At 49.4% G+C, this 25,854-nt stretch overlaps 1 protein-coding gene across 1 annotated transcript in view; it reads right to left on the reverse strand.

Annotated features, from left to right (window-relative positions):
- The window catches only part of ARID1A (AT-rich interaction domain 1A), a 60,589-nt gene extending 35,552 nt beyond the window's left edge, over nucleotides 1-25,037 (reverse strand). Inside the window, 3 exon segments of the mRNA XM_051637741.1 lie at nucleotides 91-552; nucleotides 1,219-1,431; nucleotides 23,896-25,037. Of these exon segments, the coding sequence (XP_051493701.1) occupies nucleotides 91-552; nucleotides 1,219-1,431; nucleotides 23,896-25,032 (1,812 nt within the window). The 5' untranslated portion in view covers nucleotides 25,033-25,037.
- Nucleotides 25,038-25,854: the final 817 nt, after the last annotated feature.

A 25,854-nucleotide genomic window follows, 5' to 3' on the forward strand; every position in this document is an offset into this window, starting at 1 on the left:
CTGATGCTGGGAACTCCAGAACTGGACACAGTTCTCCAGAGTGGGTGTCAGGAGAGCAGAGGGGACAATCCCCTCCCTCAGCCAGCCTACCTGAGGCGGGGGGAAGCGCTGCTGGGAGTAGGCAGATTGCTGCTGCTGCGGCTGCGACGGGGGGTATGAAGATGACTGCTGAGAGAGGGCTGAGGAAGGTGTCTGCTGGGTTTGCTGCTGCTGCTGGTAGGGTGACTGTGATTGCTGCTGGGAGTAGGGAGGCTGACTCTGCTGATGCTGCTGGGCTGAGGACTGCTGCTGAGGGTAGGGAGTTGGGGACTGCTGATGGGGCGGCTGGGACTGCTGCTGGGAGTAGGCTGGTTGTGATGGCTGGAGCTGGGGAGCTTGAGACTGAGGCTGTTGCTGCTGCTGATAAGAAGGCTGAGAGTGAGGAGTCTGGGATGGAGGCTGTTGGGAATATGGAGGCTGCTGCTGCTGGGGATGAGGGCTTTGCTGGTTGTAATATGGAGTCTGGCCTTGCTGCCCATATGCACTGGGGCCCTGCTGTCCGTAAGGAGGAATCTAGGGGAAAAAAGGAGAGATTCAGATCAGTTAGGAAGGTATTTTACATATACACACAAAGTAAGATTATGATCAAGGAGAAATAATTCCATGCAGTTAACTGGGAATGTACTGGAAAAGCCACTACCTAGATAGTTCCCAGACAACAGCAAAAGTTACTGGGTGTTTGACATGATTTTTGGCAGTAACAAAATTTTAACAGGCACCATAACTAAGTTTCCAGGGATCCGTACTGAGCACCCTTCAATGATACCAACACTGAAAGGAAATGCTGTTTGCTCAAAAAAAAAAAAAACATCCTCTGGAATCCTGCAGGAGCCACTTGGATCCCATAATGAGCCAAAACTTACCTGAAGTTATTTCTTCTGTAAAGAACAGCTGTGCCTTTATAAGAACACAGAAGGAGGAATATCCTACTCCCCTTGCTATTTATTTTTCCCTTGTTTGACTCCCTACTCAGCCACTGCCTCTCAGAGAGGATTCCACAGGTCCTTGTACACACCTGGATCCAGATGTGGTGCTACATGTAGCCTAAAGAAATGGCATTTTACCTAAGCAACTGATTCCAACCTGGCTGAAGGTGCTCCCTTCAGAAGACACACCACTTGGATGCTCTCCTGCCTGCCCCTGCTGTGAACAGAGACCACAGAAGCTCAGGTGCTCTACCTGCTGTGCATATGAGATGCTGCCCATTGTACTTTGCGTCCTGCTTTGCATTCCCATGGGATATCTCTGAGGAGTCTGTGGCCCATAGGGCTGTCCTGGATAGCCATGTCCTTGCTGGGGTCCAGCCTGAGGTCCCTGTTGTTGTGTGTACGGGTTGTTCCCTCCATAGGGCTGAGGCCTCATCTTTCCCATCTGATCCATTGGGCTTGAAGGCTGCAAAGCAAGTTGTGACACATGATGTACATCCAGCTACACCCAGGAATCACTCACAGCTTCCCAAAAAACCCAGGAGAAAAGTTCAACAGGTTGGCACAGAGCAGCAGAAGCTCATCTGTCTCTTCTCAGGTGCTAAACCCCACAGTTATCTTCTGAACCACAGCAGGATTCCTGCTGCCCCTTCTAACCTACAGATGTTTCACAAAGAACAAACCCAAGAAGTCACTTTATCCTGACATACCTCCTGTGGCTGCAGGACAGGAAAGAAGGGAGGGGAAGGAACATTAAGAAAGACGAATTACGAGTGAAAGTGGCTTCTCCCCATAGTAGGTGGCAGTTTAATGTCCAGATACTCCACAACAAGGTAAATTTAGGCTGAAAATTTAAATATTCACAAGAAAGACTGCTTCTCTCACATATAACAAGGTCTCCCAAAACACTACAGGCTGTTAATTTACACTTGCTCATTTCAATTAATCCACATTGATGCAGCAATACTGGGCAGTGCTACTGACATTCACAGGGTTCAAGTCTGCAGCTCCCTTTTTGCATTACTTTTTTTCCACGTGCTTTGTGTCTGCTGCCTTTTGTAGAACAAAGGTTTCTAAATCCACCTTGAAAGTCATGTCCCTGAGTTTTAGAGCAGACAAGTGAATAAATGCAACTTTCCTAGGATTTCCTCATCTGAACTACCCCTGCCTGGAGCCAAGATGTAAGAACAGTCAATCACATTTCCTGGAAACACCATCAACCTCAAAACATAAGTCTTTTTACCTAAGCAACACTATTTCCACACTAAAGCAAGGTCTGGTTTGGCTCGGTGACCTCTAAATGAATCCCAGGCACAGTCTTTAACCTCCATCACTTGGACTGAATAAGAATTGTTCCCTGATCTCCTGATGACCTAACTAATACCAATTAGATGTTTTCCACCGGATCACCATGACAATGGACTCTCTATTACACCATCCCTGCCTGCAACTAGCCCTAGGCTGGTATTTGTACAGATCCACCCTCTCTTGCTGAGATCAGGTGCTTGAGGAGTGGCACTACAGGCCTGCACAAGCAAGCATCACACAAAGCCAGCTCCTGCTGGAAACCCAGAAGAATCCCAGAGACCAGAACAGTATTTCAGTTACATCTGCAAGAATCCACCCTCCTAGGGAAAAAAAAAAAAAAAAAAGAGTTGATGCAGTATGCTACACTTCAGAAAATCCTACCCCAACAGCCAGCACAGCTTGAAGTCCCAACACACAGACCCTGAAAACATTTGTTTGACCAGCTGTCTGCTATGTCTTGCCTGCCAGGCAAGCCACACAGCCCCGAGCCCATGCCAAGGAGAAGTCAGAGAAGGGGCAGGATGGGGAGTTAGTGGCAGACTTGGGGGCAACAGGAGCTGGGTCATGGCAGGGAAGTGAATGGAGATGGCAGGGAAAGCACCCCAGTTTTGGTAAGGGGGGCTACCCACTCAACTGAAACCAGACAAATTTGCACCAATGTGGCACAAGTAATCTAAAACAAGGTCCAAGTCCCCTCCTCCTCTCCAGTTGAGACCCAACATTGCTGCAAATATGGTGTCTGCTGTCTTGTGTTCACAAACAAGCACCTGCGTGACACCAGCATGGGTCTGCCTATCCAGGCAGATTCTAGATGCCCCACCATGCTCACCCATGCTGGATGTTTCCATTTCTGTCCATAACCAATACCAATACAGTTCAGAAACAATTAGGTTTCATGCTTTATGTCCACATTGCCACAGCTGCTGCTGCTGAGGAGTACAGGGCTGCAGGACCTCCAAGGAGGAAGCCTGGAGGAGCCCTCAATGAGGAGCACTCCCAAATGCACCCACAGAGGGTTTTGTATCATGCTCTGAAAAGGACCTTCCGTTCAGGGGCTCAGAATAATAAAAAAAATCAGGTCTTTGGTGGCTGTAGACTGGATCCTCAGAGTTCCAGTGCCTTCCCCCCTGAATGGCAGCACCCATGTGGAGCTTTCATACCCCTAATGGATGCAAATCGTGTTTACATCTTTCCAGCACCTGTCCCTAATGCCTCCCCAGTCTTGTCTTGTGGGTATCACCTTAAGATTACTGACATCTCTTCCCTCCACACATGACCTTCTCTGGTACGTAAAACCAGTGCCACCAGCAGTGCCTCCCAGCCCCAAGCTTTTGACAAGTCCAACCTCTCTCTTCCACCAGCCCCCCAAACACACACCTCCATCCTTCTACCTGATCAAGTGCAACTTTGGGGTTACTGACTAAACATTTCAGCAGCTTTTCCATTTGTTACTCACTTCCTCCTGGTTGTTACCTCACCTTCACAGCCTGCTAGCCAGGACAGCTTCTCAAACACATTCCTCTTGGGGGATTTTTTTAATTTGTTGGGTTTTTTTTAAAATACACACACACCACAGGCTGCCCCCTCTGCACAGATTTTCTAGTCTGTGGTCACCCACAAAGCTAACCATGTCTTCAGGAATGATAGAAACAAGCTGAAGATCCACTTTTGAACGACTCCTACAGAAAGCATGATGCCTTTTTTAAAACTTCAAGAAACTTTTGAAACTGTTCATGCAGGCATTAAAAAAAAAAAAAAAAAAGGAAAACAAAACCCAAACCTCTTTCCAGGATGTGACCAAGTCATCACCTTGATTGCTCAGTGTAGGAGTACATGATGTGCATCCAAAGTGCCCTGGATTGAACTGCCACTCTTCCACGAGGCCCTAGCACAGAGGATGCCAAAAACAAACCTGAAGAGCATCACTCCAAATGACAGACAAAATTCTATCACCAGAAGAAATGTAAACGCCAATTAATCTCTACTGAAGGAACTGTTTCATACCCACACTCCTGACTTGCTGCAAACCAACTTGTGCTCCCTGGGGCTGCCGTGTACATCTCAAAATGTTGCAACACGTTTCTTCCTTCAAAATCTCCCACTAAAGACACAAATCTCTTTCACTGACAGGGCTTTAACCGTTCTTGTCTTCACAGCATTGCTCTGGCTTAACGAGCCATCAGGAAGTCTACTTGAATCTGCTATCTCAGGCCTTTTAGGTAATTTAACTATGTGTGGCCTCAAGAAAAGAGCAGTCAAAGTTGGAAGGCAGTGAAGTGCAGATCGATCCAAGAGCTCCTGTGAGGAGTTTGGGGGAGCAGAGGTGCTGCACAGAGCCCTTTGTACAGGGTGTGACAGAAGGGGAAACCGTCGGATCTGCTGGCAGGACCACTTCGGGGTAAGTAAGGAAACACCAAACTCTGCCTGCAAAAGGCTGGAGATTCTCCTCTGGATGGATGGATGGGAAATCCTTTCAATAGGAAACCACAGGAGTAGATTACTGTGATTACACTTCAAAAGCAAAGGCCCTGCCACAGAGAGACATAATTGAGAGAAAGTGTTGCTCCTTGATCACTGAAGTCCAGACCCCCTGCTTGCACCTCCTTGCTTTCATAGAAATTGCTTCTATTCTCCCTCCAACCTCATACCTCTGCTTCTTTACAACCCTATTAAGCACCGAAACCTGGCAAAACATCCTCCTGTCACCAGTCAAACTTTCAGAAAGCAAATCTGCTTGGTACGGTGTGTCATGAAATCAACCCTAAGCCAGAGTTCCAGAGAAACTGCTGAGCTTTCCAGAAAATTTAAGATATTTCTAGACTAGGAGCTTATAACAGCAAACCCAAAATGAGCTTAAACTGCCGAGTTCAAAAGCTCTCCAAATCAGTCTGTGTCATGCAAAGGATGTCAGACCCTTAAAATGAAACAGCACCGTGAAAACCAGTTATTCTTCAACAACAACACTGGAGTTTCCCTGAAAAAAAGAAGGCGAGAGGATTCCACAAGCAATTCTTTTCAGGTTTTGTCCAGTAGAAGAGAAATTTGGCCTCTGGAAAGAGCAGTTTGGTTAAACTGGAGGGGACTTGCTTAAAGGTCCCAGCAGGAAAAATGAGTAAAAGGAAGAGGCAAATCCCCCTCTGAAAGCAAAAGCCAAACCCTCTGCAGCTGTTTAGAAAAATGGGATTCTGACTTTCCCCCACTGCCTTGTTACATGTTGGTGTTTTATTCATGCCAGAGGAAGCAAAGAAAGGAGAGTCATTCACCAAACTCTCCAGTTTCAAATCAACATCATTCAGTTATTGGCAAAGGTGGGTATTGGCCACGACTGATTACCTCACTGCCCAGGAAAAAAAAACCAAAACCAAAACACAACAAATAGAAAGGCGAAAAAAAATAATAATAAAGAAGCACTAAGCTCTCACCTTGGATCTGAAATCTTTTCCTGACCAGCTTTGTTGTCTATTTTTTGTGCTAAAAAAATAATAAAAAGCATTACTGGCTGTTTAAGTGAGAGAAGCCCTAATTGATTCCCACAGTAATTAACCTGCATTTTACCTCGGAGAGTGGTAGTTAAGGAAGTCGGCACTGCTATTTATAACTCATCTCAAATTGAGGGCAGACTGCCTAAAATCTAACACATCCCAGCTGTACTCCTGTTTGAACTGGGGCCAAGGGAATTTTTTAAAGCAATCTTGGCACTGAATGAATGACACCAACAGTATGAGCGCGCGTGTGGTTGTGTTGTGGTGACGTAGCAGTGGAGGTGGAAGGGGAAGGGGGGCCAGCACGTTGGAATCCCTCTTCCAAGCCCTCTCTCTACATCCAGGCTGGGCTCTGGCCGGTACAACCCACCGGAGCCGCCCACCGAGAACCAAACACAGGAAACGTCTTTTCCTGTGGAACGCCTTGAAGTGAGAAGCACATGGCTAATCTGCATAAAAGCAAAGCCACGCCACTCCTGCCAGGAAGGTTAGTGCTCGTAATCTCTGGCCATGGAACTGGCTGCCTGCGAGGACTTGGACCGGTGCCTGATAACCCAGAAAGAGCTGAGAACAGATGGGCGAGGACCCCGGCAGAAACAGCCCCGCGCACGTGACGGGCCACATGGCCCTGCCAGCACAACTATTGTCTGGCTGCTGAGTGCTGGTACAAAGACAAGCCCGACCAGGCCCTGGGAATTCAGCTGAGGTGGCAGCTGCTTCCCCCTGCCCCGACCATCATCAGGAGATGACCAAACCCTGGAGATCCGGAGGTCGTCAGGCCGAGGTGCTGCTGGGCCACTGCCGCTGTCCCGCCGGAGCCGGGAACCAACTGCTCAGCTCCTCCCGGCTGGATCCAGCTGGGATCTCACTGAAGTGAGGAAATCAGGTCTTGGTGGAAGAGCGTGCTCTTTCCTCACGTCTCCAGCCCCTCGATACCCAAAGGTAAGTCATCTCTGCAGCCAGTGCATCACAGAATTCCCTTGGCTGGCGAAGACCTTCAAGATCATCAAGTCCAACTATAACCCAACACCGACAAGTCCTTAACTAAACCACATCCCTCAGGGCTGAGTCTGTATGACTCCTAAATTCCTCCAGGGATGGGGATTCCACCACTGCCCTAGGCAGCCTGTTCCAATGCCTGATAACCCTTTTGGTCAAGAAATTCTTCCTAACACCCAATCTGAACCTCCCCTTGGCACAACCTGAGGTCATTCCCTCTTGTCCTGTCCCTTTTAACTTCACTGAACACCCCCTGGCTCCAACCTCCTCTCAGGCAGTTGTAGAGTGAGAAAGTCTCCCCCCCAGCCTTCTTTTCTGCAGGCTGAACACCCCCAGCTCCCTCAGCTGCTCCTCAGAAGCCACATGCATGTGAAGTTCCAAAGCAGACTGCCAAGTTGGCTATAAAAATTGTATTAGCGATGGACGATGCTGGGAAATGGGAGTCCTCTTCCCTAAGAATTAGTCAGCTGGGATCATGGTCACATCAGATTTAATCACTGAAACCAAGCAAAAGAATAAAGCCACTCATGCTGGCCCCACCTTTCTGTGCCACTTCTATCAAAATCAACAAGCTTTACCAGGCAGAAAATCAGTGACAGCAGCAGCACCTTAACAGGCTGGTGACACCTACAGTGGCTCACAGAAAAAACCTGGGTTCAAACTCAGCAGCTTTCCCTGCCCATTTTCCAGTACCTTCAGCCCCACTGAGAAACACCAACCACGGCAAGGCAGGCAGGGGAACCCCCACATGAGAGTCATGGCAAATGGAGAATCACCCAGGGAAAATACTTTGCCTTGATTGTGAGGCTGCCAGGAGGTTTTATCAACTGAGCATTCATGTTTCAAAAAATCAACCCTCATCAAAGCAGAGGCTGTACCGACCTTTGCCATTTCTAGTACGTTCCACATCCTCTGGAGCTACAAAGAGCTGAGGCTGCCATGAGACACCAAGGCTGGGTCAGGTCTTGGAGGTCCCAACATCCACCACCATTAACACGCCGCACCCAGGCTGCCTCCAGGGATGAAGAGTTTGGCCTCCCGCCTCCAAGCCCTCCCCTTAAACTAAACCTCTGCCACATCTTTTAGTTCAAACAGCACCATGTGAGAGTTCTGCTCCCTGCAGCATCAAGACACCAGTGTCCCTGGTCAGGACAAACCCAATTTTCCACATCCTCACCCGTGCTCAACTGCATTAGGTGTGATGGTGCCTGCACACAAAGCACAGGTACTTGCAACCAAGAGTGCAAGACTTGGTAGGGATTGCCCCAAGCTGGCACAAAGCCCCACAGACCCGCCAAAGCCACCCAGGCTGTGACAATTCACAACAACTGGGAGAGTGACCCAAGCAGATGGTCACTCCCTTGTAACATGATGCAACCATGGCTACAACTTCACCAAAGAAACAGAACTGACAGGAGCAGGGAACACAACATCCAACAGGCAACAAGATGCTGGAGCAAACTCTGCTTTCAGCCAGTCAGTGTCGTGCCTCAAGTTTGCACTTTCAGACACTCTTGGGGCTATCTGTACCTCCTGAAGCTCCACCAACAAGCGACTCCAACTCCTCCATGACCAGTCTAGAGAGTTCAAGACCCATCTAGAGACCTTCAGCTGAGAAACGAGCACCAACTAACAACCATCCTCACTTGTGAGCAAACACATATCTTCCAGTGAGGAACTCCTTCATCTGAGCTATTTAAGATGCAACTGGCTGTGCTAAGGTCAACATCCCAGCCTGAACTCACTGCCTTTTATAGTCTTCTGAAGGGCCAGCACACTGGGTCATACTCCATTGCCTCTCCTCCTGTGGTGGGCTGCTTTTAAAGAGAGATGGAAGAGCCTGAGGGGAAGTTAAAGTCTAGATAAAAAGAAAAATCCTCCTGATGAAGATGCCCCTTAAAGACAAAACACCCAGAAAACCCAGTGAACACTACACTGATGTGTACCAAGTGCCTCACCAGGAGTTTCAGTGACAAGCCTGTCTTGCTGAGATCCTCAGCACAGAAATGTGCACTTCTTTTTTTTTTTTTTTTTTTTTTTTCCCCTTTTCCCCTCCCTTTTTTAAACTTGAGAAATTCAACTTCCTTCAGTGCCTCAGCACAAACAGGCCAACAGGCCAAGCCCGTGCTGCTCAGCACCCGGCAGTTACTTTCCTTGCCAGTCCCCATCATTTTGGGAAACAAACAGGCCAGGTTGCTCCTCCTCACACCCATAAGAAGTTTCGGGTAAAAACTCCTGACTTTTGCAATATGCTACAGGATTAGTTTCAGGGTTACAAACACCCACCCTTTTGCAGGACAAATCTATTTCTATGTAAGCTACAGAAAAATACAGCTCCCCACCTCACCCCCACAAATCCTAGGATCTTTTAATCCATAACCAAGAGGCAAAGTGTCATGATCATCTCACCATCAATAGCCAATGCAGATTAAATTATTGGTTGCCAAAGCATTGATGACTGACCTCTGCTCAACAGTTTCAGTTCTGCAACTAGAAGGAGCCTGGTTTTTCTTGTGACTTTTTCCAGTAGGTCAGAGTTTGACCCAAGACACTTTCTATTCCTCTAATCTTCAGCTAACACACAACAGGCCTCAGAACCAGCCACTGCTACACACAAAACAGGACATTTTCTAAATTACTTCAGTCACCTGCTTGTAACCAACAGTTATTTGAAGCTCCCATAAACTTCAAATCAGCCCTTTGAAATGTTGCTCCTTTCCATGATTACACAATTATTACACCTTGGTTGCTTTGGGAAGATTTTCTGTAAATCCAAGATACTGCATTTTACCAGTGGAAAAAAAAAATGAGTAAGTTTTCTCCAAGCAGCTACACTGTGAACTCTTCCTGGCTAAACACAACTCAGTAATTACCCCATTAACATTTCTCAGCAAGATGCCAGTCCACACATCTCGGAGGACTTTCCCAAGCATCACTCTTCCTAATACTCTTCAAATTGATTAAAAGTGACCAGAGTTTTGCTTACAGGATGTCACATTATGGAATGTTTTATTCCTAAAAGAAGTCAATCAGAAGAAGGTGATCTGGAAGTAAAATGAGAACCTCCCACACACCCTCCCTGGAAAGAGCCTGACAGGGGTACTGTGTTCATGCCCCAAAATAAGGGGGGTTCTGGGTTTTTCCCCATTTTTTTTTTAAAGGTGGAGGGTGGGAAAATGCCAAGTTTGCTTAAGTTTTAAACAAAGTGAATTTGTTCATCTCATCTTTCCCTCCCAGCCTAACTTCAAGCCCTCCTTAAAAAATTCAACAAATCCAGCTTATCAAGGCTCTGGATTTCAGTTCCTCTCTGGAGTTGATGGCTCTCTCTGACACAAGGCCACCCTGCTCACCACACTATTCAGGTGCTTCTCAGGCCCCTCAACATAAGAGCTCAACCACTATCACACCTGAAGATGACACACAACTGCTTTTCTGCAGCCTTCAGGATCTCCTGGAAGGCAGGTGCACACTTACGTTCACAGGACGTTTTTCTAGACTTGTGAAAAGCTGCAGCACAAAAGGACCTGAAAGAAGATTTAGGCTGTAAACATCCAGGTGGGGCTGACCTGAAAGAGGGGAAATCACTTTATTTTGATGCTAAGTTAGCACCAGGCCAGACCTGCCCCACAGCCCTTCGTCCTCCTGAGACACACCAGCAACAGGTTCCTTGTGGACACCTCTCCACACCATCCATGTGGTTTCAAAATACCATCCTGCAGGGAAGGGAGCAGCCTCTCACTGCACCAGCCTGGAAGACACACGTTGTCCCTATCTGACAGCCCAGCCCGGGTGACTTGGCTTCCTTATCAACCAGACACTGAAGCAGGAGCCTGCATGGTTATTTTAATGTGGCAGGAGATTCTGACAAACTTTACTCAAATAAATTCAGTCAAAATTAAGACAGTACCACAGTTCTTTTGACACAGCTGGAGACAGGTGACATTTTCAGATATTTTACAGGTAGTTGGGGTCAGATTAAGCAGTTTGTTATCTAGCTGGGCAGCGTGACCTCTAACATCCCCCCAAGAACTTCAGCTTCTATTTAAGCTAGAAAATATAATTTCCTTTTAACCAAATAATCAGCTAACTAGCTATCCCCTCTCTCTCAGACTTCAACTCACTTCAGAAGCACACTAATCAGCCAGCTCACCCCAAGATTTAGCAAGTCCCACTGTTGACTCCTCCCAAAATCTAAGCAACACCAAGACATAAAGAAAACGGCATCTCAGCTCCACAGGAAGACAATCCCAAGGAACATGTGATAGCTTCAATGAGATGGTGTTCCTTTAAAGATTGAAAGAAACTTCCTTCCTGAATATTAAATCAGGCTTTAAGCTTAGCCAACCTCCTACGTCTGCTCTAGTGAACTGGAGGCAAGTCAACAAAAAGATGGTGAAGTGTTTCATTACAGCATTTTCATTCCAGACCTACTTACACACTAGAAGGAGCAAGCAAGCTCATGTTGTACCACAGAAATGGGTCCAGGCCAAGAGCAAGCCATAAAAAAGCAAGAGGAGGAAAGGCTAGGACAGAAGAGCAAAATTATACTAGTGGCACCACTACTTCAGTGATCTCATGTCACTCAATAAGAGAGCAGCTGCTCCAGAGCACCAGCAAGATGCAAAATATTAGCACTAAAAGCTGAAAGGGCTCCAGAAGCCCCACAGATACATTCAGACAACTGTGACCTGTAACAACTTCAGTCATCCAGCTAAATTCTCCATAGCCTGTTTCCTTTCAAACAAGCCATGCTGATCTCCCAGGCAGATGTCTCTGACTACTGAGCACGGTGGATGTTTTCCAAACTTTTAGGCCTTGAAGGAAGACCTCAATGCAAGAGGCTCACTGCAGTTTATTTTCCAGAACAAAGCTCGTTTTATCAATTCATTACAAGCCCTTTCTGCACAGAAATCCTGCGGGTGCTGGTACACACTTCAGAGTTGATAAGGCACCTCCAACATAGCCTCCCAGCTTTCTGAAAACAATTTCTTCTAGCTCTTCATCCATAAAATGCAGCATTGCAGGTTTCTACCCACTTGCGTCTGTCTGAAAGCTCAGTCTGTATTTGAATATCTCATCACTTTGCAAATATGTCTCATTTTACAGCAGAAAAAACGATGGCTGAACAGACTCAACTGGACAGGCACATTCCTGTGACCTCTCACCATGCCAGGGTGGCAAGGGCAGATCCAAGAGGCATCTTGGAACCAGGTCAGGACTCTCAAACACGACAAATCTCCAGAGGTCCCTACTCTCCTACCACACACAAGACTAAGAAGGAGGAGGGCACAGCCACATCAGGAGAGAATGGGTCCAGCTGTTGGAGGCCTCCTCACCTCAGTGAGCTGAGCTCCATCTCCTCCAGAGCAGCTGCTTGCTTTAGTAAGAGCTGCATGTCAGGGCCTGCAGCTTCTACAAGCCTCTTCTCAGCATGATATGGGCTCTCCCCTGCTTCTGGAGAAGAAATGCGTTTCTTTAAAAGTGTGCATTAAAGGAAGATCAAAATAACCCAAGACATTGGAGTTTTGGAATGCACCTGTGGAAGAAACAGGCAACCTCAGTTTAAGTTAGCACAGAACTCTATGCTCCACAACCCTCACCTCCCAGACCTTGAATCCCAAGTCACAGCTGAGTGGTGGACACCACCTCTGCTTTGCCATGGGGTAAGGCTGACCAGGCAGCAGTACCTGCCCAAAGGCACACCCTAAGGATCTGCTCATTCCTTCAGGAGCATCTCCAACATTCTTCAGTTACAGGGTAGCACTGATATTCCCATCACATGTTGTCTCCCACTCCTCTTAGCCCTTTTGTCACCTCATTAGGAAGCAACTTAGTACACCTTAAACCCTGTCCATCCCTCCTGGTCCTCCAGGATTTTCTAGGAGGAATCCCACACAACACAAGGTAACAAAGCTTTGATTTCCTAATAGGAAGAAGAAAAGTTCTTTCCCTTCTCCTTACAGCAGCTGACAAATTTGGATGCTATTTTTGGTGGATTTTATTGAGCCTTCTTCTATTTTAGCCTTAAAATTCAGCCTCCAAGACTCCACTTTGGTTCCACGGAACCAAAAATATTTGAAATTGCAGTAATGACAAGTTACCATCTGCATTTACCAGGGATGCACTCGGTAACTTTATAGCAAGCAACAACCAATCTCCAGTATTTATACCCAAATTATCTATTTGCATCCAGAAAGCAGAGCTGCTGTCTTGGCTGCTTTGGTGAGAGGAGGTTGGGGGAGATGAAAAGACTACGTAGGCAAGAAGCTCAGAGCTGCAGCCAAGCCAGCTCCCAGACACACTACTAAAGCCTTCATCAAGTCCAAAATAAACCCCAGCCTCACAGTACACAAGGTCACCGTTATTTGAAATAAAATATTAATTAAAAATTCAAGAAAATAAATCCACCAGCCCGTGGTGGTGATTTTTGAGGACTGGGTCCACAACCCCCCACTCACTCCTGTCCTTGGGGAAAAAAGAAGTATTCCATTTACACCCAGAAAAATCCAGCTTTCTTTTAAAGGAAAGTGAACAGCGTGGGGAGTTGCTTAGCAAGTTGAAAGGAGTGTGTGCTGGCAGCTGGTGAGAAGATACAAGAATTCCCAACCGTGCCAATGCCATGGGGGGAGGAGGGACAGCCAACGCTGCAGAGCCTTCACTCATTTCAGGAACAGGTATAACAAGAAAGTGCAAGACAACTCAGATGAGAAAAAGAAGATGAGACATGACTGTACATTGACAGCAGTGACAGCTCTGAACAGATCCTTGCCATTTGCAGGGTGATGAGGTTTAAAGCAAACCCTTATACACGGTCACTGTTCCCAACAGGTATCCCTCTTGCCTTGACACAGTGCACTTCAAACACACTCATCATTAAAGTCACTAAATCTACACTCTGAAGCTCAGCAGCAAATTACACCTCCATCTCCTGATCCAATACACCTAATGAGTCATTCACCTGAGAAAGTGGCCCACAGATTCAACACCTTGCTCCAGAGAAGCAGAAGAGAAGCAAGGGTTAAGGGCCAAACCACAGGGAAAAGCTGAGGAGCACTCAACTGCTCTGGGATATCTCATAGAACACTAATCACTTCATCTGATTTTAATTCCTGACACCAAATCAGCATATAGCTTTTCAAAGGAAATCTTGTCCTAGATTGCAAAGTAATCAATCACAATTAATGTGGAAACAAGCTTTTGCAATGCTGGCATGCCTTGTGAACCAAGGAGGAAGGAGGAAGGCCAGGGAAGGAGCTTTAGAAACATCTTTCAAGTACAGGCAGGTGGGATAATTTGGGACTGGTGTCTCAGTCTCTCCTGCACCTCCAAAAGTAGGTAGCCAGGCATCTTCCTTCTCCTCCACAGCATGAGCTAAGTGCTTTTTATGCCACTTCTGTTACCAGCCCTGGCCAAGGAATACACACTTGTCACCTGGAAGTCCCTTCCCAGTTCCAGGTGAGCCGCGTTCTGCCCACAGGCAGCAAGAAACATTTCCAGCAAGATCATTTGTAATAAAATCAAAGAAAACTGTTCCAGGTGTAACCTCATGTCCAGAACTGCTCACACAGAAGCCCAAGAGATACTTTTATACTTAAATATACTGTCCAATTATCCACACACTGTTTAAGAACCATCAATGTTCAAATCTGTTCCACGCAGCAGCTGCCCTGAACCCTTTCCAGGGGATCCAAGGCACTACAATTAACACAAACCTCCCCAGGCAACAGGAAGCAAATGAGTCTGGGGTTTTCTTTATAAAAAAATAACCCCCACACCCACACAGTTACCCCAGCCCAAAGGGCAGCACTCCAGTACCCTTTACACCACCAACACAACATGAGCAGCACACACATACAAAAAAAAAGCAGTTTCTAGGCACACGTGATCACACTCAGTAAACTGGCCTTGAATGGGAAACCTTTTCCTTGACTAGCATTCCAGCTCCAAAGTCAGAGCTACTTAATTTTAAGGCAAAAAAATAAATCAAGTTTTCAATAATTCCAGCACTCCCATCACTTCAATGTGTCTTCTACAGAGGGAAGAACTTTTCTTCAAACCAGTTCACAACAACATGGCTGAGGTAAGACCACCTCTAGCCTGGCCCTGGTTTAATTATTTACATGCAGTTAATGAATACCAGATTCTCCTCCTAAACTTGTCCAGGGTGCATAGTCCTACAGCCATTTGGACTTTAAATCCATCATCAGGCTGTTATGAAGTACAAAACTCCAAACAAGCCTACAGGAAGGATCACATAGGGGAAGGAAGAACACAGTGAGCCTGGTGAGCTCTGGGACTCTGGAAAAAGTTCAGGTGACAAAGCAGGACAGTCCAGCCCCTCCAACACCATTCCCAGAAAGGCCAGGCACCTGGAAACAGGCATTTTGCCATGTAACTATCAAGTTTATCTTGAGGAAATAAGGAACAGCCAGAAAGTAACACATGTAAAAGCAGGGCACCATACACTTTTGCCTCTGTCCTCCATACCTAGAGAGACAAGGACAAGAGATACTCAATTAACACAATCTGAGTTGGAATATTTTTCCTAATATCCAGTGCTAAGGGTAGCAAAGGACTGAAGCAGACTGAGGCAGCTCCATGGCATCCATCACTGTCTGCCCTCTTCTCAGGTACAGCTGATCCTGCCCTGGAGCAGGACATCAGCCTGGGTGACCTTTCAAATCCAGATCCAGGCCTCTGTTCAGCAAGAAATATCCTCTCACCTACAAAGACAACGGAGGCAATGAACCAAAAGCAAGATCCTGCAGGCAGCACAGAGTGCACTGCACGTTGTCCCCACCAAAAAGATCAAATTCAGTGCTGCAAAAGGGCATTTTCAGAGCAGGTACCTTCCCCCTTTTCTGTGCCTTGTGTCTCTTGGACCATATTGGATGAGGCTTTATGCAACCTGGTCTGGTGGGGTTGGAACCTGATGATCTTTAAAGTCTCCTCCAACCTGAACCATTCTGTGATTCTATGATATTCACACTCTGGACACTAAGGGTGTTAAGAAAGTCCAAACACGCTGTCAGGTCTTTGAGCTGGCCACGTTATGAGTCTGAGCACATCCCAAATCCCAGCCCTGGCCAGGGGCAGATCTCCCACCACAGTGTCTGGAGGTGTAGCTGCAGCTGTGGCTGGAGCTCAGGTTTTAAAGCACTTCTGTTCAGTTACTCACAGGCAGGGGGCCAGAACGGTGCTGACATCAGAAGGGAAATGGTAATTTTCAAGGTTTCTCTTAGTCAAACCTGAATGAAATTTCACAAGTGAGTGGAGGTGGGGGGGGGGAAAGTACTTGTTTAACCCGGCAATTCTCCCTGGAGGGAAATTCCAGAGTCCTCCAAACTTCAAGTTCTCTTTCAGAAGAATAGCAGACTCTCTCAGGGAGCAAAGTCATTGCTGCCTTAGGCCACAGCCTGACATCAGCAACCACCAAAACTCTCCCTCCTCCCAGCCATATCCAGGACAACACCATCACATCCCACCAAAAGTGTCCCAAGTGTTCCTTGGTCCCCTCTGGTTCACCCAATGCACCCACCAAACACAGGGCAAGCCCACAGCAGGGCCTGTTCCACACAGAAGGGACACTTGCTGCCTCAGGGTCCCCTGCAGCTTCTCTAAAAACTCCTCCCTCCAACTTCTTGGGACAGTTCAGGCATAATATTCATTATCCAGGAGGAAAAGAAGTTCCTCAAATTGAAAAAAGGGGAGAAAAAGAAAAGTTAGCAGCAATTTAATTTGTCCTTGAAGGAGTTTCAATTACTAGAGCTAACTTAAGGAAATAATGACATGCTGGTTATGGCATGAAATGCCAATAACTGTAATAGAGTAGCAGCTTTTTCAGAATTATTTACACAAACTGATTTTTAATGGGAATGTCATAGGAATTAACACACACACTCCCTTATCTCCACTCTCTCACTCTCCCAGAAAGACATTCTTTACAGAATGAACCATCCCACTTCTTCCTTTGCTCTTTACACGTCCTTTTTTTCTCCCCCCAAAATTAAAACCATTATTAGAAATTAGATTCTAGCTACAGTTATCATTTTATTCTGAAACTAAGAAGCAAAAAAACAAGTCTTTGCTGAAGAAATTCTGAAGCAGCTTTTATTAAGTTTAGCTATCATTATGTAGCATCCTTCACACTTCAGCACAGAAAGCTCATGCCCACCTTGTCTAAATACTTACTGAGCTGTCAAACTCAGAAATACTTCAGGAAGAACACGGTGGCAAACCTGGAAATGCTCTTCTCTGTGTAGTCCAAAAAACCTCAAGAAAGCTCAAGTTGCACAACTGAACTGCTGAGGTAGAACACTAGGAGTGCAGGTGCACAGGACAAGAGTGAGAAATGGGAACCCCTCCCTCATCCATATGTTAATTCATATTATCATCTGATTAACACACTACAGGAACTGGTAAAATATGTATGTGAGCTCAGTCCTGAGGGAAGCAGCTCCTCCTGTTCCAGCCCTGCTTCTCTCATTCCACAAGACTGAGGGCAGGCCTGGCTGCTGCTTCTTGAAGCACATAACTCCACTAAAAGGGTCTTAAACAAGATACTCAGCAAAAGCCACACTCTAGGGAGGAAAGATGGTCTCACAGCACAGGATGAGCCTCATATTCCCCTCTCTGCCCTGTCCCAGCCCTAGTGCCAAGTTCCCACATCAGCATCTCAGCTGCTTCTGCTGAAAAACAAGTCACTGTGAGAACTTCAGCCCTCCTGCTCCTCTACGTACCAGAGTGAAACAAAAGACTGCCTGAAACCTGGTTTCTACAGAATGTCAGCCTTAAGAATGATAAACACACACTCCATAAAGCAGCGAGGTCATGAAATGTATGTTTGGAATCAATGTCTAAATACGGCCTGGCTCCCTGAGCCCACTGCAAGCACAGGCTGTCTCTCTTTAGGCCACCAACGTCTCTGCTTTTCCAGCCAACGCAACAAAAAACAAAAAGGCACCAACTCCTCTCTTGCCATCCAGGAACAGGCGGCCAGCAGGACCCAGGCAGAACACACGTCAGTTTTGGTCCAGCGTGCCAAAGAAAACAGCTTTTTTCCTCCAATCCCACCTGTCATTCACTTCTAGCTGGAGATTTACGGCCTTGGCCAACTGACATCCAGTATAGTTTTACCACTGCACATGCAGAACCCCCGGATAAACTGAAGGCTGAACTCTTTGAAATCAGCACGTGACAGAAAAACTTTTGCAGGACTTCTCAAAGACCTTTTTTGCCTCCCAGGAAAAGCATCTCCTTTCTTTTTTTTACACCAGAACAAAAGGAAATCTATTACTTTGCATCCTTGCTGACGGTTTATGGACCCTCCCTCAAGAATCATCATAGACCAGTTTGGGTTGGAAGGGACCTTCAAGATCATCCAGTCCCAACCCCCTGCATGGGCAGGGACACCTCCCACCAGCCCAGGTTGCTCCAAGCCCCATCCAACCTGCCCTTCAACACTGCCAGGGATGGGGCAGCCACAGCTTCCCTGGGCAACCTGGGCCAGGCTCTCACCACCCTCACATCCAAGAATTTCCTCCTCATGTCCAACCTCAATCTCTCCTTCCAGTTTTAATCCATTCCCCCTTGTCCTCTCCCTCCCTGCCCTTGTCCCAAGCCCCTCCCCAGCTTTCCTGGAGCCCCTTCAGGCACTGGAAGGTGCTCTAAGGTCTCCCTGGAGCCTTCTCTTCTCCAGGCTCAACACCCCAACTCTCTCAGGCTGAGAAAAAAAGCAAGTAGCTCTAATAGTAATGCTAAATAATGGCAAGTTGATCTTTTTAATTCCCACCCCCCACAATTACATTTGCCTGCTTTCAGTTTCTGCTTTGCTGCTGCTGCTGCTACTTGAGAGTTTCAAACATTCTTGGCAGGAACTGGGCAATGCTGATGAGCTTTTCCCCAGAGCAATCCATCACACAGGAGTTGCAATTCAAAAAAAAAAAAAAGAAAAAGAAATCCAACTGACTAGACAAAGAATTTCAAACACAGAGAGTAAAAAACTGGAAAGGGCATCTTTCTCCTCCAATATTTTAATTACTGAGATCACAGATTCATAGGGTAAAAACTGGCTTTCCAAGTTGCTGGTGCTCCTTTGAAAAGAGCAGGAGGAAAAATGGTGGAAAAGACACGTATGAGGTAACAGATAAAACAAACAGCTGCACTATTTAGCCTAATTTTAGACATTAATTTCTCTCTGAAGGAAAGCTGCTGGGTTTTTTTAATATTGTCTCACCAGAATCTCACATGATACTTCTGCAATGTAGTATTCATTGACCAGTGTTCTCAAACAAGACTACAGATAAAAAACAAAGTGTGCTTATGAGCACAGTAAGACTCAGCTGCAAAACAGAATAGTGGCTCCTCATACTTCCCCCAACCCCAGTTTCTAGTATTCTTCAAGAACAAGGAAGAGCTCCTGCCTGTTTGTCAACCAGTTGCTTCAGGAAGCAGAAGTTGTAGCAGGTAAAAGGAATTAAACTGGACAGTTTCAGGAAACCAATAAGTATTTAAGGAAAAAAAAAAAAAAGGCTCAAAAGTCAAACATAAACCCTTTCAGAAATCACATTTCTGTCTTGCAACCACTGTGATTACAAGAGACACCATATGTGGAGAGCCTTCCCTAGCCCAGATAATAAATAAGGACTGACAGAGCATTTCATTCATAGTTTGTAGCAGGCAGGTAGGCAAGCCCTGCTCACCCTGTGTCACTGAGGACAAAAAAATAACACAGCATAACTGGGTGGTTTGTCCCAAGTTTCCCAGTAAACTCATGGTGGGAAGGGCAGAAACAAAAAAGCTCCAGCTGAGAGCCTGAATTGAGGTTTACTGTCCTGGATCCTACACATATCCTGCCTGGAAACACTGGTCACCTCAAAACCAAGCATCAGGAAGAGAGTATTTCAGAAAACAAGAGATTTTAAGAGACTCAGGCAACCCCTAGTTTACTTCAGATTCCTGCAGACTTTTTGGCCAGCAAACCCTTCAGCGTCCACACCAGAATTAACTAAATCTTAATAACAACATTAAACCAGCACAATTTTCCTACTTTTCCTAAAACAGACGAGGCTTCAAATCACTCCTGCAGAGGCAAACCCTGCCCCCAGAAAAAGAACCACTCTCCTTTTTGTTGGAAAGATCTGGTGCCTCCTACACCTCGAGAGTAATTCAATGGCTCCTAACATTACAATGCTAAGCAAGGAAAAACCCTGTGACACAAGCCAAGAGGAGCCAGGTCTCAATTTCTGATTCCAAGATATCACAGCTCATTGGCAGCACTGAGGCATTTCGTGCCAATTTAGTTTAAAAAAGATATTTCCCACAACATTTTTCATGCCTTGCTTGCTACTAAAGTTGAGATCTAAGTCAACAGAAAAATAGCTATTGCCTGGCAATGGGCCCAAAAGGCTATGATGGTGGGTTTTTTTTTTTATTATTAACACAGGATTTTTTCAACTGCCTTCACTGAACTTGTACTAGAGGCCTGGAGATGTCAGTGCACCCATGGGGAGGTTATCCAGAATGTCAATGTTTAATGTGATCCAAAGACATCTCCCGTTACAGGAGATGTTTGTTTGTTGGAGTCAAAGTGTGTTACCATCAGCAAAGCCCATCTACTAAAGGGAGGGAAGTCCTTTCTCTTCAGCAGTTTCCTTTAAGTTCCAAGACACTGGGAAAGCCAGTGTATTATTAGGTACTGCTCTGAGAGGAAGGGGGATGGAAACAAATGCACGATAAGAGCTGGAGAAACTGAAAACTAAGATCCCTGGCCTGGCTTCTTACAAGTCATTCCCACAGAAAACCACAGATTTCTCATCCCACACACTGTAGGACAGCCATGCGGATCTCTTGATCCTACTTCACATTTCCCAGCTATAAAGGTCAATCTGAAAAAGAAAAAAGCCAAGTCCTCTCTCACAGTCCAGAAAAAATGCAGAGCACAAGTGGCTCCTACTCAGCACCCACCTTCCTGGGGCTGGTCCATGAGGAAAGATGTCCACGAGGGCTACAGCCTGGAGCTGACCTCCACGCAAGTGACCACAATCCTATTTTACAGCAGGATATATTCCACCCAAACAACTTTCACACCAGGAATCACTTTGCCTTTCTTGATGAGCAACACGCTCAAACCCTCCTTATGGCATCATTCCTAAAAAGTATCAAGAATTAAAGGCACTTCCCTCTTCTGCATCATCCTGCTTCCCGTTCCCAAAACCACACTCTGTCCCAAGGATTCCTGAGCAGAAGAACCTCATACTCCTTGCACATCTCCTCCAAGTTTACACCAAGAGATGATTCTCTTTCTGGTGTTGGGTCAGGAGAATTACATTCTCCTCTCCTGGTTTCTCAGAAGTTAGGTGGGAAGTACCCACTCTGCTCATCACTGTACAAGACAAAGAAAAGACACAAAGCTTTCCATTCTCCCAGTCTTGGGAATTTAACAGAATACACAGCAAAAGGAGGCTGGAATTTAGGACTGGAGTGTTATTATTCATCAACCGTTTCTTGTGGGCAGCACAGATGACACGTGGAAGCTTTTTTTCATCATGCTAGATAAGTCTGTTCCTTTATTTTTTCCAGCAGAATCAAAAAATAAAAATTAAAAAAAAAGAATTGTCAGTTTGAGTCCAATAATCCCTGGCATGAAAAGGACTGGGGGGTGTGTGTTTGGTTTTGGGGATGGGGGGGTTGTTGGTCTACTTTTTATATATGCTGTTTGTACTACCTAAAGTTCAACTAATTGTCAGAACAACTATTCGTTAATAATTCCAGTTGATTGACTAGTTACTCAGATATTATTAATACACTTACACATCAGCAGCTGGTGGAATCGAGTTAAGACTCATTTTCCAAGACAAAATAAGCTTCTTCTACAAATTCCTATCAGAACACTGACAGGAGTAACTCCTGTCACGTATGTGCTGTAGCAAAACACCTGCTTGAAAAGTTCAATCTGACACTGTATTTTAGCACACGTTTTATCTAAATTGAAAATGTTCAGGACATAAAAAGTACCTTCAAGTAAACACCCTCACGTGGTGACATTTGCCTGAAAGGATTGCTGGTACACATGAAAATATCCCTGCAGAGCTGAAGTCTTCACTGAGGATAATCAAATACTCGCTACCAGCTCCTGTTGGACAGTTTGATGACCACAGCTGAGATAAGATCCACTGTCTCAGAGAGCACTATTTCAATCTGACAGAAAAGACAATTAAGTAATTCAAGATGCTGAAGAAGACAGAGCCCTGGGTAATCAAGGAACAAAAATGAAGCAGTCTTCAGCTCGACACTAGAGAAGTACTGAGGAAGGAGGGAAACTCTGGAGGCTTCGTGTCACACTGCGCCCTATCAAATGTCTCCAACCCAGGGCCTGAAGTTAGAGCAAAGTACACAGAATGAAAAGTGAAGTATGTCAGTCCCACACGAGGCCACGACAGGCCCTGGAGATAGACAGAAAGTAACCTGGTCTTATGTTTTCCAGCTATTTTCCAGCACCTCTTCTCCCTGTATCTAAAATGTCTGATGCACACACTGTGCTGCTTTCTCCTCTGCATCCATATTTCCAGCAAACGGGGAAATCTACCCACACAACAATACATTTCATTCTCATTTTTCCTACTGGAAGAGCACAGAGTTGTGACACTGTGGAACCTGACCACAAGAAGCACCAGAATGTCTGTAATGTGTCCCTTTATTTATGGGGGAAGGAGACACATCCGTGCTTACCCACAGTAAAGCCAACATGTACCCTCAGACACAAAGCTAGAGGCTCAGGCCCGTCCTACATCAAACATAAACTGGTAATTCACCATTTTCGGTGCTTCATCTGCAAGTTTGGGTTTGATTGTTTGGTTGTCTGAGGGGTTTTTTTCCTTCTCAAGGCTGTAACACACCCCAGAAACCCCCTAATTCTCAATCTAATAAAGAATCCAAACAGCCCCCGTTTTGAAATGGGTCAAAATTAGCCAGGAACAAACGCATCCTCAGCTCCGTCAAAGAAATCATTTATACCAAAGGGAAAGTCACAGAACCAAAATAAACAGCAAGCCCATTGTGCAGAGCAGCCCTGCCACTGCTCCGACAACACAGACTCTATTCCAGGCTGCATCAAACATCACAAGCAAAATAAACCCAAGGTACAAACAAAATGCCATCGCCTCCTCTTTTGTTCCAGGCACAATGCAACAAGGGCAGGCTGTCTGGGGCTCCGGTGCGGGGCTGCCACCCAACCGCCTCAAGGTCACGGCCGGTTCCGGAGAGACGGGGGGAGGCGAGAAAAAGCAGGGAGAGAAGCAGCAGAGCGGCCGTGGGTCCGGGGCTGGCAGAAAAGCCGAGTGTAAAAGTTTATGAGCTCATCAGGATTGTTGTACCATTACATCAGAGGCAATTATAAATGGCCAAGAGCAGGAGATGGGGAACCAATCAGATCACAGATAGGATGTCAACCTAAGACCAACTGTCTCCTGGCTTTGACAGAAGGATTTTACCTCCATAATTCAAATCCCAAACCAAAGAGATCTGCACTCGCTGCTCCCATCGCCGAGCTGTTTACCAGCGCTCCCAGCCACAGGCCCCGGCCAAAGGCCCCACGGGCCGCCCGACGGGGAACGTGGCCCCAACCGCCCCGGCCGAGCCACGGTCACCCGGGCAGCCCTCCCGGCTCCCCGCGGAGCGCTGCGGACCCCCCGGGACCGCCGAGAGGGGCCGGGGCGGCGGGGCCGGGGCGGCTGCGCGGATGGCGGCGACGCTGCCGGGGCCACGCGTTAGCCCGGGCGGGCCCGCCCGCAGCCCCGGCCCCCCGCGCCCGGCCTCGCCTGCCCCTCACCGTCCTCCAGCGGGGGCGGCCGAGCTGCTTCACCCGCCGGAGCCCCCCGGAGCGGGCCGGGACGGCGGGGAAGACAGCGGCCGCTCGCCGGGAGCCTCGCACAAAAGGCTGGGGAGGGAGGAAGGGAAGGCGGCGAGGCAGCCATTTTAGAGCGAGCGAGCAGGCACAGACAATGGCAGCTCCCCGGTAGCGCCGGCCCGGCGGAGAGAATCCGCGGGAGAGGCGCCGTCCCCCCACCCCGCAGCCTCCCGCCGCCGCCCCCGGCCCGGCCCGGCCCCGGCCCCCGCCCGCCCCACGCGACCCCGGCCGTTACCTGCTGGCTCCTGCCGAGGGACTGTCCTGCTCCGCCGCCGCCGCTGCTCCCGGGGCTCATGGGCGCGTGGTGGCTCCTCGGCGGGGCCCCGCCGGCCGCCGCGGCCCAGCCCTGGCTGTTGCCCCCGCCGTACTGCGAGACCATCTCCGCGGCGGCCGGGCCCTTGGCGGCGGCTCCCCCGTCCTGCGGCCCGCCGCTATAGTCGCCCCCGGGGTACCCCTGGTAGCCGCGGGCGGAGCTGGGGGAGGTGAGGAGCTGGTTGAGGGTGGGGGTGGCGGTGGGCTGCGGGGTGGCGCCCCCTCCTCCTGCGCCGCCGGCGGCCGAGGGCCCCATGACCCCGAAGCGCTGCTGCTGGAAGGCTGCGGCGGGGGACTTGGCGCCGGCGACCGCCGGAGCGGAGCTCTGCGCGCTGCCCCGGGGGCTCAGGGCGTAGGCCTGGGGGGGAGGAGGGTAAGAGCCGGCGCTGCGCCCGGCCCCGGCCGCATAGTAGGAGTTGTACTGGTGGTTGGGAAAGCCGTGCTCGGCGCCGCCGTGCGAGTTCTGGGGAGGGGGCGGCCCCGCGGGGGCTCCCGCCGGCCCCGGGTAGGACTGCTCCAGGCCCCCGCTCTGCAGCGCTGCCATGCCAGGGCTTTGTTGTCCGCCATGTTGGTGGAAGGCAGCGGCGGCGGCCGCAGCGGCGGCGGCGGCAGCAGCCTGGGCGCCCCGGCCGTAGGGCTGCCCGAAGCCGTAGGCTGGCGGGGGCAAGGCGGCCGGGTGGGAAGGGGGAGGCTGCTGCGGCGGCTGCTGCTGCTGCGGCGCCCCCACCCCGTCGCTGCTGCCGCCGCCACCGGGCGGCTCCGGGAGGTTATTGTTCAGGGTGGCGGCGGCAGCGGCGGGCCTGGGGCCCGGGTTCCCGTTCGAGCTCTTCAGGTCGGACTCGGCCCCTGCGCCCCCTCCGTTGCTCTCGGCCCCGTCCTGCAGCTCCTTTCCCGTGGGGCCCTCGCTCTCCGCCTGCTTCTCGCCGCCGCGCTCCGCCGCCGCCTCACCCCCCGCCTCCTCCGGGGGACAATCCCGCTGCTGCGCCTCCGCTTTCTTCAGCTCGGATGGAGCCGGGGCGCCCAGGCTGCTGGCGGCGGCGGGGGCGACCTGAGCAGCCATGATCCCCCCCCTCCCCACCCAGCCACCCCCCCCCGGACCGGTCCCCCCCGAGCTGCTCCCTGCCTGGCCGGCCGGCGTGAGGCCTCGCTGCTCTGCTGCTCCCCGCTCAGGCGGCGGCGGGCTCTTCAGGGCAGCGGGGGCTCATTCCCCCCCGGCCTGGTTGGCGAGGCGGGGAGGGCTCCGCTGGGCTGGGCTTCCCGGGGCCTGGCCCCGCTGTACCTCCTCGGTTGCAGCCGGCGGAGAAAGGGGAGGAGGAGGGAGTGGGGGGGAAGGAGGAGGAAGGGGGGGGGGGGGGGGGGGGGGGACCCGGGACGGGGCTCCCGGTGCGGGAGAAGCGGGAGGGGAGGGAGGGGGGACACGGCGGGCGGGCGGGCGCCGTCCCCGGAGCCGGGCCGAGCGGCGGCGGGGCGGGCTGGGCGAGCCGCGCGGCAGCTCCCGACTCTGGTCCGCCGAGCGGGGCTCACTCCGACACGAGGCTCAGCACTGCCATTTTACCCAGCGCCGCGGCCGCCTGCCAAACCCGGAGCGGAGCGGAGCGCGGCCCGGACGGGAGCCTCCCCCCCCCCTCCCCCCCCCCCGGCACAAAGGAGGAGCGGGCCGGCCCCGGCGGCTCGGCGCGGCGGAGCCTGCCGCACGCAAAACCCGCAGCGGATCCGCGGAGCTGAGCCCGGCCGCTGAGCACCGCGCCGGAGCGGGGGGGGGCGGGGAGGCGGCAGGGGACGGCGAGGGGACAGCGGGTCGGGGCTGGGATCCCGGGCTGGCAAAGGGCGGGGGGTGGTGGCGGCGGTGGGGCAGGGGGGCTGCGCTTCGGCCTCGCTTACC

This window comes from Apus apus, chromosome 21 (assembly GCF_020740795.1).
Source record: "Apus apus isolate bApuApu2 chromosome 21, bApuApu2.pri.cur, whole genome shotgun sequence".
NCBI classification, from domain to species: Eukaryota; Metazoa; Chordata; class Aves; order Apodiformes; family Apodidae; genus Apus; species Apus apus.